Genomic DNA, 15,982 nt, shown 5'->3' with positions numbered 1-15,982 from the left:
TGCATTAAAGTTTAAAATGAACTTAATTATATCAGATTATTTTTAAATAAATTCAATTAATTTAGTAGATTTTTATGTATAATAATTTTTACATTTAAGTTCACATAGTTAATTAAAACCCAACATAAAACTAAAAAAAAAACACTGACTCTTACTTAATAACAATTAATTGTGTTTAAATAATGCATTAATATGTACTAGCTAAAATATCTAAACTCTTAAAGTATAATTTGGAAGAGTAATTACGTGATATAGAAAGTAATTTTTTTATATATAATTTGGAGCAAAAGTATACTTTCTTATAGAGTTGCGTAAATTTTTTCTAAATTACATAATTTTTATATTACAAAAGATATTATTCAAAAAATATATATGCCTAATATAGAAAGAAAATTAAGTAAATATGAAATTTACTATGGTGTAAATTAATTGATCATGAATTGTCCATGTTTCAATTAGTTATAGCGATGTAAATGTTATAAAAGGCACGTGACTAAGACTGAAGGAGTCTATTACAGAAATCCTTTTACCTCACATGTCAAGACTCCAAATGTAATAGAACCAGTATAGGGCTTGACATGCATTAACTGGTGATGATTACAAAAGCATCACCACTTACGGGTTTACCAGCCACAATCACCATCACCAACAAGAAGCAGATTATGAATTGTTTGTATGCAAGCATCTGTTTCTAACGTTACTGAATTATGTATGTTATGGTTAAAATATCTATAGACATCATTTAAAGATATATCTAGACAGTCTGGCAATTCATTTCTCCCACCGTCGAAGGAAAAAGCTTGTGATAAGTCATGATTTTCTGTTCTGCACAAATTCTAGCAAATTACTTATGTCAAGAACATACAGGGTATAGTGGACATTATATTGGACAAAGGAAGAAGATTACAAACACTAAAATCTGGGAATATAACAGGCTAATAGCAGAAAATGAATATGCATAAGGTAGAGCATTTCAAATATCACCAATGGGAAATCAGGTAGTAGATGGGAAGCATGCAGGAAACCAATTCAAGTCCACAGATGAGGGAAGCCATGATAAAAGGGCAAAATTAAGATCATCATATTTGCAAGAGATGAAGTAAGAAAAATATAGTTAAGAGGAATTATTACATGAAGAGGTAGTCTTAGCTGAAGAGAGAAATAAAATGCAGCGAGATAAATATAAGTATATATATGTAATCATGAGAGAGAGAAAAATAAAAAAATAACTGATGAAAGATGTTTACATACTAAAAACTCATTATAGTAACTCTATCTAAGTCAATAACAACTCGGGGAAAAAAAGGTATAACACCATTTGGAATGTTCAAACTGAAAACGAAAGGTGTAATGATTGATGATCACTCATCATCAATCGATAACATCAATTATCCTCGTGGGGTGGAGTAAGATTGAGATCAAAACCCTTGACGTCACCAGTTTCTGACAATGATGGAGGTTCTTCTTCTTGGGGCTTTTGGGAATCATTAAGATTGATCTCAATTTCCCTTCTTGTCCCACCACCATCCTCCTCAGTCTCCCTGTCATCATCTGTCCCTGTCATTCTTCTCGCCAGATGAAGCAAAGCCGGAACAGCCTCTTCAATTCCCCTTTGCTCATCAGCGCTGACGGGTTTCTTTGGAGAGGTGGGCGGGGTAAACTTGGGAGGCGGAAAGGCTCCCTCGTAACCCTTTCCTGGATGTTTTTTCATGTGTCCAAACATGGCTTTCCAGGACGAAAACTTCTTGTCACATTCTGGACATGACGGCTTACAATTGGGTGCATCTAATACACGCGGTCTTTTGTGTTTTCTCACACCGCCACTGCTAGAGCCAACTTGGTCATCACCATCCACTTTGGATCTCCCCTTTCTTTTCTTCTTTTGTCCCGACCCATCACCACCACCTTTATTCGCAGTAGGAGCCTCCTCTGTCTTTTCATATTCGTGCCTTTCGAGTTTCTCTTCATGGTCATCTGGGTTGACATGGTCGTTGGGATTTAAATGGTCATGAGAGCCCTGACTAGAGGCCTTGTCAGGATGATCGAGGTTCTGTATAACCAGTTCTTGTTGGTTTTCTTCATTAACGGTGGAAGGAGAGCCTGGAACTTGCTCGTCAGACATGGTGAACAAGAGATCTGAAACTCACAAATTCTGTTAACTGTAAGTAATGATTCAATTGATCAACACCAAACCCGGCGTTGAAAGATATAACTCTTCCGTCTGTTAAGCGTCGTTTTCAAGAGGCAGCATTAGGGGCTCATTATATAGATTCTGTGTAAGTGTCCTTCCATTTTTTGTCTTTTTTAAAAAGTCAGTGACGCTTTATTATTATCCTTACGAATTGCCCTAGGTTTTGGACCGTACACGTGGACATATGAATAGGATTGAACGGAGAAGATTACTCTTAACATTTTCAACAAAAAGGCGGGAAAGAAAAGAATCCCCTTAGGTTGGTGCATGTTTGGCTTCCTGAATTGATTGTTTTATCCATTCTTGTCTAGTACAATTTATCCTCTTCGGAAAATTCACTTGTAAAAATCAAAGAAACAAAAATATATATATATATATCTTAATTTACAATTTTTTTTCCCCTAAATATATATATATATATATATTAAAACCTTTGAACTTTATGGGTTTCAGTTCATATGTATAATTAAATTTACGGCGGAAGAGGGGAAGGGAGAGGCTGGGGTGGGTGGGTTTAACTTGCAAATCGTATAGATGTAAATAAAAGTTACTTTCTCGAATCTGTTCCGAGTTGGGGAAAAATTTAAGTTTGTGTATTATAATTACGAGTTAGGTTTAGGTTTTACAAAACCCTTTCTAAACCCTACCTTTTATTTCTAAACACGTTCTAAATTCTACATTTCTAAATAGATATTTTTTTTTCAATTTTATAGAATGAAAATAAAATCTAATTAGTATCTATACAAATTAAAGTACATTAATGAAATCAATAAATAATGACTAATATCGACAGCATTCGAGTGTAATTAAAAACTGATTATGTTATTGCATCTTGATTTTATTAAAATTAATTTTTAAATTTTTATGAACAAGAGTTGCTTCGAGCAAAAGACCGACATTAAATACTTGGTCAAAAAAAAAAGTCATGATATATTTTAATTATATTAAAATTAATTATTAAAAATTCTCTAAAATAAATCAGATAGTTTAGTATGTTAAGATTTTATTTTTTTTTATAAATTTTTTGAGATATTAGATTCAGTCACTAGAATTTTTTATGTGATTATCATTCTCTTTTAATTATGTTTTTAAATTTGTTCCGAATTCGGAGTAGATTCGAATTTATGTAATATATTATGAGTCAAGTTCAGATTTTACAAAACTCACTCTAAACCCTTATCATCGGTAAATAGATATCTTTTTAGAATTTTATGAAAAGGTAATAAGATCTAATTAGTATCTATACAAATTAAAATAAATTAATAAAATAAACAAATGATGAATAATGTCGTAGTATTCGAGTGTAATTAAAAATTGATTATGTTATTATATCTTGATTTCATTAAAATTAATTTTTAAATTTCTATGAACAAAAGTTGCTTTGAGCAAAACACCGGCATTAAATTATGGTAAAAAGAAACAATCACGATGTATTTTAATTTTATTAAAGTTAATTATTAAAACTTCTCTAAAATAATTCAGATAGTTTAATATGTTAGGGTTTTGTTTTTTAATTTTTTAAAAGATATTAGATTCAATCACTAGGATTTTTTACGTGATTATTATTCTCTTCTAATTATGTCCTTGAATTTGCTCTGAGTTCGGGATAAATTTAATTTTATGTATTATAATAACGAGTCAGGTTTAAGTTTTACAAAAGTTAATCTAAACTAACCTGTTATCATATCTAAATAGATATTATTTTAGAATTTTATAGAAAGAAAATAAAATCTAATTAAAACGTCTATACAAATTAAAATAAATTAATAAAATCAACAAATGATGACTAATATTGGTAGTATTCGAGTGTAATTATAGACTGATTATGTTATTGTATTTTGATTTCATTAAAATTAATTTTTAAATTTCTATGAACAAGAGTTGCTTTGAGTAAAAAATCGGCATTAAATTATGGTAAAAAGAAACAACATCAATATACTTTAATTTCATTAAAATTAATTATTAAAACTTTTCTAAAATAAGTCAGATAATTTAGGATGTTAGGACTTTGTTTTTTTTTTTAAGATATTAGATTTAGTCACTAGAATTTTTTATATGATTATCATTCTTATTCAATTACGTTCTTTAATCTATTTTAATTTCAGGGTAAATTTGAGTTTATGTACTATAATTATAAGTTAAATTTAGGTTTTACGAAACATACTCTAAACTGACTTATTGTTATATTTAAATAGATACTATTTTAGAATTTTATAAAAAACAAATAAAATCTAATTAGAATATCTATACAAATTAAAATACATTAATGAAATTAACAAATGGTTAGTAATGTCGGTGGCATTCAAATATAACTAAAAATTGATTACGTTATTATATTTTGATTTTTTTAAAAATAATTTTTAAATTTTCATGAACGAAAGTTAGTTTGAGCAAAAAATTAATATTAAATTATGTTAAAAAAATAGTGACATATGTTCTAATTTCATTAAAGTTAATTATTTAAACTTCTTCCAAATAAAAAGTATGTTAGGGTTTCGGTTTTCATTTTATTTTTTTAAGATATTAAGATTGTCTCTAGAATTTTTTATGTAATTATTATTTTCGTCTCGTTCAAATATTTCATGGCATATAATGGTATAGATATAATTTTTAGAGTTCTTAATTTTTATGTTATTTTACATATATCCTTCCTTCCAAATTTTGTTTTTCCTTCTTCTAAATCTAGTTTTCCTAATGATTTTGCTGCACGGCTTGGCTGGAGATGTGTAGAGAAATCACCAAGGTTTGATTATAGTTTCAAATTCTAATATCTAATGCATCCCCATCTATTTCATGTCCTGTATATATATGTCTACATACATGAAGATTCATTATTCGCTCGACCAGCCTGCTGCATTTGGTTTTTCTTTTCTTCCGAGAGCCATTCCGATCGTGCTGCAACTTCTGATTCTTCTGTAGGCATATGCAGCTTGCTGTTTATCTATTTGTGATCTCTATCAATGATATATATATATATATATCAAAATCATGGATTATAATGTTTAATTGACATGTTTTATAATATTACTCGTAACGTCTTAAACTTAAGAATCACCAATTCAACAAATATTTAAATTGAATACTGGTATTAAAAGTTACAAGTTGAAATTGTAAGTACTGTATGATTTGAACCGTGATGTATAAAAAAAATAATATGTTTCCTCCATATGAAATTGGAGTATCCCATGATCTTTACCAGCATGGAATTTCTAGCATATTTAATTTGTGTTGAAAATAAAAAATAAACAATAAGATCATCTTCCCACTTAAATGCACAATAAGAAGCTTGTTATGTTTGTTTGAAAGCAGAGAGAGTTACAGGTCAAGCCTCAGGTTTCTCCCATGCGTCAGATGACTGGTTTTGTTTCATGTGGTTTACCTTCTACCCTCCCTTCTTGTGCTGTGTTTGGGAGCTTTCTTCTGCTTATATAGGCTTGCCAAGTTTTGTATATGGTACTTGTAGTTTCTGGTTTCCTAGATTTTCTTTAATGTATATATTACCTTCTAATCAATAAATTATTCTGTACTTTCAAGAGAGATCAAGAGAGAGAGAGAAAGTAGTGTGGGATATTTATGTGGTAGAAGATGAGGTGATAGAGATTTTATTTGATTAGAAGCATATTCAGACTTTACTTTACGCAATAACTAAACCCTGGTGCATGTAGCATGTCAAAATGCTTTGGAATTTAATATTAACTTAACTCATCTCATATATGAATACGAGAATTTATAAATAACAAACATTTTCAAAGGATAACCTTCAAATGTAATATAAATAAAATGGATTCCTGAGAACTAAACAACATTTAATTATCGAAAAGAATGAACTCCTAAGAACTAAACAACATTTAATTATTGAATAAAATGACTCCTAAGAACTAAACAACATTTAATTTTTGAATAGAATGAACTCTTAAAAACTAAATAACATTTAATTTTTGAATAAAATGACTCTTAAGAACTATACAAGGTTTAATTATTGAACAAAATGAACTCCTAAAAACCAAACAAGATTTAAATTATTCAGCAAACATCCATGATCAAATAGATAAGGCACGTTTACGGGTCACCATCTTTACCCTCTGGTGGAGGAGGTAGGTTTAGGTCAAACTCAAACCCCTTCCTCTTCTTCGGTGCTGATTGCTTTGGACTTGCGTTCGCCTCTGGCTCCTCAGTATCAGTGAGGTCAATCACCTCCCTTATGCTCGTACCACTCACTGGCTTACCATCATTCCCCCTCATCACCGTATTTTTCGCCAGTTGTAATAAAGCCGGAATCGCCTCTTGAAATCTCCGTTTCTCCTCAGACCCGATCGAACACGTTTGAGATCTTGGTGGTGTAAAACCAGGAGGTGGAAGAGACGTTGTTGGAGATGTTGGCGGTGTAAAACCGGGGGGTGGAAGAGAAGTCGTCGGAGAGCTTGGTGGTGTAAAACCGGGAGGTGGAAGAGAAGTCGTCGGAGAGCTTGGTGGTGTAAAGCCGGGAGGTGGAGTCACCACCTCGCGATTCTTACCCGCATGCTTGATCTTGTGTTCAACCACGGATTCAGACTTGTTTCTGCATTTCGGGCTGTCAGCTGCCTTATCTGATATCTTCACACCCTTTCTTGGCTTCTGAAGAAGACTGCTCAGTACGGCATCATCATCCTTCTCTCGTCCCCTCATTCTTTTCTTGCTGGATCCCGAGCCGGCACCTTCTTCCCTTTTAGCTTTCTTCACACTCACATCAGCTTTCTTCTCCTTTTCTTCAACGTTGGAGACCTTGATAGGGATGCCAGCAGGAGCATCAGCTTTTTTCGCCTTCTTTCCTTCAACAGCAGCAGCATCAGCTTTCACCGCCTTCTTTCCTTCAACGTTGGAGATCTTGACAGGGGCGCCAGCAGGAGCATCAGCTTTCTTCTTCTTCCTTCCTTCTACGTTGGAGGCCTTGATACGGGCCTCAGCATGAGCATCAGCTTTCGTCTCCTTCTTTCGTTCTACTTTGGAGACCTTGATAGGGGCGCCACCAGGAGCATCAGCTTTCTTCTCCTTTCGTACTACGTTGGAGATCTTGATAGGGGCGCCAGCAGGAGCATCAGCTTTCTTCTCCTTTCGTTCTACGTTGGAGATCTTGATAGGGGCGCCAGTTGGAGCATCAGTTTTCTTCTTCTCCTTCTTTCCTTGGACGCTGGAGATCTTGATGGGGGCGCGAGCAGGAGCATCAGTTTTCTTCTTCTCCTTCTTTCCTTGGACGCTGGAGATCTTGATGGGGGCGCGAGCAGGAGCATCAGCTTTCTTCTTCTCCTTCTTTCCTTGGACTCTGGAGATCTTGAGGGGGGAGACATTAGAACCATCGGATTTCTTCGCCCTCTTTCTTTCTACCCTGGAGATTTTGATGGGGGCGGCAGCAGTAGCGTCGGATTTCTTCGCCTTCTTCCGTTCTACGCTGGAGATTTTGATAGGGGCGGCAGAAGTAGGGTTCACTTTCTGCTTCTGCGTTTGCTGCTCTCGTCGTTTCCCATCTTTTTCTGGTGGGAAAGATGAGGAGGAGCTCTTTTGAATGTTACTCATGGTGGCCAATTGATCTCAAGTGCCTATTACAATATAATCAAAACAAAAGGCGTTGTCCCAACTGGTATCAGGGCTCATCATTTTATAGAGCCGTTCTTCCATGCATTCCTTCAAACATTATGTGACCCTGGGGGGCCTGCTGGACCGTACACGTGGACTGATTAAGATGATTCTACGGACAAGATTGTATTGGTGGCCAGTGATTATTACCATTTTTATGATGGATATGTGAATGGATTCTGTTTAATTCACAGTATCCGCATTGATTACCATTTTGGATATTGTAAATGTTTTTCCAAATATCTCCAGATAACATACATGTAGAGTTCCTTTCTAGGTGATTAGTTAAAAATATGTAGATATTTTTCTATATTTCTCTTGAGAATTTAAAATCTGCAACTTATGCACTCTTGGGTTGACTGCATCCAACTGTCTCTATCTAGAACATGCCCCGGCCCCTCTAGTTTGATTATCCAATAATATCAGTAAATATGATTTTTTCCTTTTTTCTAAAAAAAAAAGGGTGCAATTTTAACTTGTGGCAATTTCTTAAAACAAATTATTTTAAGTATGATTTTATTTTTATTTTTAATTAATAAAACGTTTCGAGGACGTTGTATACTGCATTATGCCAAAAAGAAACAAGTATACTGCGAATGGTATAAAAATCCTGCATGTTTTAATTTTTTTTTTTAATTTTTAATCTTAAGAATTAGAATTATTTAAAGTAAAGGTTAAATTTTATTTCAGTTATAATAATAAGAATAATAAATATTCCGAACTACAATTTCCTTTTTTTTTCTTTTTGTTCATTTGTTTGCTTTATTGTGTAAAATGTTACCAGTTTCCAAAGTAAAAATTTTATTTACTTGGGTTGATTTTTTCTCCAGAATGCATATGTATATATATGTGTGTGTGTGTGTGTGCATGCATGATATATGATGAGTAAGCAGTCACCATATTTGTTGAGATATATAAGAAATTAGTCTACTATTTCTTCAACAACTGAAATTTATGATGGTTTGATTCGGTGGTGTATGTATATATATATATATATATATTTATATATTATTGCTTTTTCGAATTATATCAAGACAATTCAAGCACTGTCATAACGCACACGTTCATTTTCTCAATCCCCATTAACCTTCCAAGCATCAAGCTCGTCGAGCTTCTTGGTTATTATTTTCAATGATTTGAAATCTTGAAAATTCTTTTTCTTTTGGAGATGGGAATGAAGATTCCAACTCTGACGAGTTCAAGTTGCATTGATCTTTACTCTGGAATTCTTTAGGGGAAAAGAAAGGAGAAAGAAGAGCATGAGCATATACATTATTTAGATTCTCACAAGAAGATATTCTCCGATTGTTAACAGTTTCCTAAAACATCACATACATGTGGTTGCGTATGATATATAGGATGCTAAGACCTGATCGCACAGGTGGGCAATCCCACCTAGATCCAACAGTATATATATAGATATATAACATAATGGACGCCAGGGGCTGGCAAAACATCTCTGCGGACGGTGGAGCAACCGATTAGGGTACAAGACCCCATATGAAAACCTGGCAGAGCTAAGAACAAAATATACAAAAACGAACCTACAATGAACAGAAAAGAAAGCCTTACAATTGGCACGCTGATGGAGACACATGCCACCCGTGTAAAAGTCCACATTTCACAACATATTAAGATTTCGAAATTAAGAAAGAAAAAAGGTTAGAAAATCCAAACACTAAACCATTCATATAACAAATTTTTTATCGTACGAAGTATGTACGGGATGCAGCTGCACGCACCAATAATCCCCATGAAGATACTAACAAGTTCGCAGCAGCAGCCTTTAAAATCATATTTGAACTTTTATTCAGACCCGAAATGGTGCCTGGATGCAACCAAGGTGCAAACTGACCGATTTCCACACAAAGGACATTAAGAAAAACATACATGGTAAGAAGTTAATGGCTGGAATTCCCCAAAAGTCTCTCCACTGCAGCATGTACATTCCCTGAAGTCGCAATCAATGCCTGGATATTCTCCTGAGTGTCAAAGAAACCCATTTCTTGAAGCTGTGACATCTGGGTGGCATATAGTTGTTCCGGAGGCACTGGGATTAATAAGTAGTCAATTTAGTGCACAATACAAATAGATGATAAATTAAGAAGCAAAAGAGAATCAGAAAAGTAACCATCAGATCTGCTGGGAGCAGCTAGGCTGCCAGCTCCAAGTGCACCAAACATCCTCATCAACATTTCTAAACCAGTGTTGTTGGGAGTCCCTGCAATTTATTGACCATTAACAGAACCACTAATAGACTAAATAATCTTTTAAAGTTACAAAGGAGTAGACCATCCCCCCAACCCCTCTTCATCCTGGTTGGGAAGTACGAACATGTCCTTCCTCCAAAAGTTCGTGTCTAATAACATATTCCATCTCCCATTAACCAAATTCCTAATATGCCGAACAAAGCCTTATCACTCTTTTGACAATAATAAAGGGAAAAAATCTCTACAGCCTCATAATTCAAAGACAGAAGTATTTTGTAAAATGAACGGAAATAGTTAAAGAACAAACAAAGAAAACAATAACTGAGCAAGAATAGTCCATGAAGATGTTGAGAAGAAGCAAGAATGCAACTTCATCATGCATGAAGCCTGCACAGAGACATGGTACTACTGGAAATTACTCGAATCATAATTGAGCAGGCATGAAGCTGACATGGTTTAGAATACAGTATACCTGTGCTTCCACCAGCCCGGCCAGATTCCCTGCAAAGGAGCACCAAATTTAGGAAAAACTGTCACTAAATATCTTTTTCTGCATCAGTAACTCGCAACCATAAAAAGATAAAACCATACTGCCCTAGCTCGCCAACTAGACCTAGTGAGTAGCCACTTTAAATACTTTAACCCTTGAGCTGAAACTTTTGAATAATAATCTAAAGTCAAAGTAAATTGCATCCTAAAGGAATAATGGATATAGAGATAGAAATCTATTTCATCACCAATTCCATTTCTTCTATCAAATGCTGCAATTTTACATAGAACAGATTAGGAAGAATCTGCATGGTTTGGAAAAAAGTAATTAACCTAAACATGATAAATAGGGTTTCTTGGACATAACACCTAAGAAGTATAAGCTAGGTATCACAAGGTGTCTCTAAAGTATCACGAAGTCATGATTCCATCATCCGATAAACAAAGCATAAGCTAACATAAAATTCTCTCTATAATTAAAATCTCTTACGAGTGTATTTAGCGGCTTTAATTCAATTCCTCATCTAAAAAGAATTTAAATCATAAGTAAAATGCTAAACCTACTTGTATTATTACAATAAGCACCAAATTTGAAAGAAACATAATTAATTATCTACAAAGAAAACCTAAATTACTAAACCTCTGAAACAAAGTTGGACTTGAAATGGACCCAGGGACTCTTACTTAGACTGCACTGTTGTCAAGATTCTGTTGTTTGCAAGTAAATCTGTGCACTCCAAAATTAATAAACACCAGGTATCTAAATTTATGGTAAGAAACGGCTGTTAAATGCCAAAGAATATCATATAAAGTGGTTTGATGCAAATAAGGAATCTGTATGAAGAAGAATATAATGAATTTACAAAGGAAAGATATTCGCATTTGTTAACTTAGCAAATACTGATTTTAATTGACAATTAGCCGACTCATTCCACTAAGGAAAGGTTTACATAAATTGCATTTCTGTTTTGTTGTCAAAGTTAGAAGTTTATCGTCAATATTATTTCCAGGATAACCATGTTATTCAGAGTTAGAATATAGTGCATCTATCCAGGGATAATATCCAGAAAATTAACATAATCTAACATAAAACTTTGCATAACAGTTAATTTAGAGTAATGAATATAAAAAAAGCCAAGAGCAATCATATCAGGCTCAGCTTACTGGGTTGATTGTTGACCAACAAGCTGAGATAGAAGAGACTGCTGGTAGATCAATAGTTGCTGAAAGAGAATAAAATAATAGAATCAATATGTTTACATGGAAGAATCTTCAAATTCAAACACTATCCTCTTAACAACTTGAATTGCAATCAAAGAACTAATGGCAGCTTATTCTTTAATAAACATTCAACATGACGACTCAATTAAAAAAGGATAGTTTGATAATATGTAATTACCACCAGATTTCCACATTAATGCAATAAGCAAAGGCAAATGGTTTTTATTATCTGCATATGGATGTATCTACATGCATGTGCACATACATGAAAGGGCAAGGACACATGGGATAATAAATGCACACAGCACCCATGGAAAACTGCAACCTAAATAAGTAAAGATGTGTACCTGCATTGTCTCAGGAGAAGTCAACTGCCGTAGATATTCTGGATTTTGCATCATCTCCCTCAGTTGAGAATTGGAATCAAACATGCTGCGAAGTTGGGGATTAAGACCAAGAATCTGAAACTCAAATGATGTTAGAAAACAGTAAATATTCAATAACAAAAACTAAGTAACAGGATAACTAGAACCTGGTTCATGTATTGAGGGTTGGAAAGAAAGCTTTGCATCATTTGTGTAATAGCTGGATTTTGCATCAACTGATTAAGTAAATTGGGATCCTGTGTACCACCCAACATCCCTTCAAAGTCTGGGAGACCAAGTCCTCCTAACCCAGCAGGCACTTGAGGCCTGGTATTCCCAACAGGATCTGATCTTGCTGTGTTAGTTTGAGCACCTCCACCTGCTAGAGTTACATTTTCGTCAACAATTTGCCAATGAAATTTGAATAAGTATCACTTCGGTTTCAGATCATCTTAGACTTGAAATGAGGGGAGAAAATAAAAATTTTAATTTATTCAACCCTTTCAAGGTCCAGCATAAATCATTCAATCAATAGGCATTCATCCAAAATGGCTCTTCCACTAATTTTCTTACATTTCAAAAAGCAAATTTCAAATGACAACAGCCCATGGTTAACCTACATTACTCCATAAATAGCCATAAAGAGATCTCTCTCACTACAAATGAGAACTTTAAGACAATAGATGAAAACATTCTATTTTATCATTCCTGTAATGAAAAAATAATTCACTCTGAAGAAGAGCAATACAAGAGAATGAAACTCACCACCAGCAGATGTCCAAGGATTGGGAAGTGGGTTAGTGTTTGGAGCAGGAGACTCAGTAGTGGTTTCGGAGGCAGTTGTTGGCTGGTTGGTGGATCCATCTCTAGCCTGGTTACCACCTCGTGCTCCCAAAAGTGCAGGAAACTGGTTTAAGTTATCATGTCCAGTATTCGCACCCACTGTCGTTGCATTTAGAAATGGCTCTTGTACAGTTTCATACATGCGCCTGAGCATATTGAATCCCTCTGGAGATGACTCGATATTGCTCATAGCTCTATCAGTATTACGCATCATTTCACGCATAAGCTCTGGGTTTCTAGCAGCTTCAAGAGTTTGACGAAGGGTGCTTGGATCATTAAGTATGGGAGCGAGCTCAGGATTCCGATCAATGATTTCTCGCATTTGAGGATTGTTCATAATCAAGTTTCGCATTACATCAGGGTTATTCATTAGGTTCTGAACAATGGGCATATTCATTATTTCTCTGATAATATTGGGATTTCTGATCAACTGTTGCTGCACTTGTTCAAACCCTGGAAGTCCAGTTCCAAATAAACCTTGATTACTGCCTAAGCCATCCATACCAATTCCAGGAAACAAAGAAGAGGCAAAACCGGATCCTCCAAGATGCCCGCTATCATTTGAATCAACAGTTGTTGTGTTACTTTGAGTGGTATTTGAAGCTCCAGTGTTGGTTCCAGTACCTGTATTGGCTGCTGCTGCTGATGAAAAGCCACGAACTAAGTGGACGGTATGATCTGCTTCCAATCCTGAGTATGGAAGGAATAACAGTGTCACATTAACGATGCAAGAATGTGTTCATATGGAAAAAGTCATCTTCCAAATTAATCAACTTTAATACAAGATTCTATGTGCTAATTTCTACTGAATAGCTGCATGTAAACCAAGACTTAAGAATCTATATGCTAATTAATATCAAATATGTTCAATATATACCAAGATTAACCTAGAGAAATTAGATCCACGCACGAATATAGAAGTGTATTGTCACAAAGAGTCCTTTACAACAAGAATGCTTGAAAGGTACTGTTTCTAATAGAATATAAACTGCAAAACCTTAATGAACTGTAACTTCTTGAAAAGGACAACTTGCATTAAGCATCACAAAAACAACTAGTTATTAATTCTACAAAGACTTACAAACTTTTTACTCATAAAAGGGAAAAAGAACCAAAATAGAAAAAGAAAACAAACCTAAATTTCCAGTTCGCACAGGCGAATGTTTTGCCTACTTTAAAAGAACCATGTCTACGTCAATAGCTCAAAAGAAAAAAGAATGCATCAACTACTACGTACCAAGGAGGGACATTATTTGGTTAAAAAAGAAAAGATAACAAGAAAGCGCAGCATAGAAACCACATCCCCACATCCCACATGCAGGATAACGGTCTACTGTTTTAAACCAACACCTGTTCATTTCTCCCATAAGATAATGAATCCATATTTTGGTTAGTTTCTCAGGGAGCAAAAATTGGATCTGATTGGTTTCTTCTTTTGAACCTAACCAGGGTTTATTATCAGAAAAGTCACAGCAAGTTATCTTTTACCAAAACAAGGGCTTTGAACCTAAACAACTGTCTCTGCAACTAAAAAAAGTCAGAACCTTAACAAAATTAGCTTTTCTTTAGTGGCAAAACAAACATCCTCCATAGAGAAGTTGAGTACACCCACCATATATTGCCAAGTGTCCATAGCCAAAGCTACTATTGCTACATTGGAATCTCACACCAAAATTCATAGATTAGTTCAAATGAATGCTGCAGGAATGTGCCTGTACACTTTGCCATTTCCCCACTCTATAAGTTAGTACATTGTACAAGACTTACATAGGATCTTAATGAATAAACAATATCCCTCGTTCAATAATCTAATCTAAAAACCCATCCAAGTTCCATAGCCTTAAATATGAACGCATGTAGACGGCTAAATACTCAGAGGCAGACCTATAAATACCTAAAAGAGGAAGCAACAACCGACTCGATTCAAATAACAAACAGATTGAGCGAAGATCGAATGTAGTACAAGAGAATAAGTGAAAAATTGACAGGAGTAATCCGAAAAAGGAGATGAACAAAATGGAGTGGTACCATAGCTTAGGAGAGTTTGATCATCCTTCAAGATGCGGCCCTTGTAAATTAAGCGCTGTTGATCAGCAGGTACGTCGCACTTTTCAGCAAGAACCGCTTTGAAAAATTCAACGGAAGATTCCAGCTTAATCTGAACGGAGAACCTGGAGCCGCTGGAGCACCGGATGTTAACAGTGACTCCATCACGGCAGTTGGAATCATTGACCTCCTCGTCTACGCGGGAAGCAGCACAACCGGGATCACCATCTCCTCCACCCATACTTTCCGACTCTCTCTTCCACCCTCCCAACGCCGGGAGGCTTCTTTCTTCACTCTCTCGAAAGAAATGAAAAGTAAAATGTATTATCTAGAATTAAAACGACTAATATAGCAAGAACGTCAACGCAGGTAAAGAAAACGGACTCCTGGGAAACGAAACCCTAACCCCAGAGAGAAACAGAGAAGATGGATTAAATCGGAAATGGAGGTGGAATAGCATAGAAGGACGAGCAATCATAAATTAATTTAAATTAAAAGAAAAGAAAAAGAATCGGCGGTTACTTGAACCCACCTCAGCCGGGAAGGTATAAAACCGAAGATTCGTCGATGTTGTTGTTCGTGTAGGCGCGTGGTAGCACAAGCCCCTCACCTCGCGTGTTGCGAGTGAATTCTATGCGGCTAATTCAAAATCGAATCATGTAAATATAAATTATTTATTTAATATTATATAACACAATCTTGGCTTAAGCTAACGGTGCAATTTGGAGTGATGGACGCGCGTTGGACTCGCGTAAACACGATTACCGAACTTATTATTTTTACTCACAAATAAAAAACAATGTTTTATAAAATTATGCAGCTTTAGTTTTAGTTTTTATAAAAGGATACATATACATATTTGTATATATGATTTAAAATTTTCATATTTGTTCGAGTTTTATATATTTATTATTTAATATAAGAATTTACTTGCAGTTTACATATTTAATAAATAATTAAATAAACCCAGTTCATATTGTTACTTCTATAATAATTATTATATTATA

The 15,982-nt window shown here is 34.6% G+C and overlaps 2 protein-coding genes across 4 annotated transcripts; both read right to left on the bottom strand.

The window, feature by feature from the left end:
* Nucleotides 1-1,236: 1,236 nt before the first annotated feature.
* LOC110825339 (uncharacterized) lies at nt 1,237-2,207 on the bottom strand. Its single transcript, XM_022055790.2, has one exon. It carries the CDS (start codon nt 2,120-2,122, stop codon nt 1,385-1,387), a length of 738 nt encoding a protein of 245 aa, XP_021911482.1. The 5' UTR covers nt 2,123-2,207; the 3' UTR covers nt 1,237-1,384.
* Nucleotides 2,208-9,332: 7,125 nt separating this feature from the next.
* LOC110820764 (ubiquitin domain-containing protein DSK2a-like) lies at nt 9,333-15,522 on the bottom strand. 3 transcript variants are annotated; one of them, XM_022050350.2, is made up of 8 exons: nt 14,958-15,518; nt 12,852-13,619; nt 12,254-12,468; nt 12,069-12,182; nt 11,665-11,723; nt 10,484-10,512; nt 9,933-10,022; nt 9,333-9,851 (listed from the first exon to the last, which is right to left on the bottom strand). In XM_022050350.2, the coding sequence occupies exons 1-8, from the start codon at nt 15,214-15,216 to the stop codon at nt 9,703-9,705; spliced, it is 1,683 nt and encodes a 560-aa protein (XP_021906042.1). In that variant the 5' UTR covers nt 15,217-15,518; the 3' UTR covers nt 9,333-9,702. The 3 variants fall into 3 exon arrangements, with proteins under 3 accessions (XP_021906042.1, XP_021906048.1, XP_021906057.1); XM_022050356.2 differs by having other exon boundaries at nt 12,254-12,465; XM_022050365.1 differs by lacking the exons at nt 9,333-9,851; nt 9,933-10,022 and adding an exon at nt 10,202-10,398 and having other exon boundaries at nt 14,958-15,522.
* Between the last annotated feature and the right edge of the window lie 460 nt (nt 15,523-15,982).

The sequence above is a fragment of the Carica papaya genome, chromosome 4, assembly GCF_054855325.1.
Source record: "Carica papaya isolate Zhongbai chromosome 4, ASM5485532v1, whole genome shotgun sequence".
Lineage (NCBI taxonomy): Eukaryota > Viridiplantae > Streptophyta > Magnoliopsida > Brassicales > Caricaceae > Carica > Carica papaya.
This window is presented reverse-complemented; position numbering and strand designations above follow the sequence as displayed.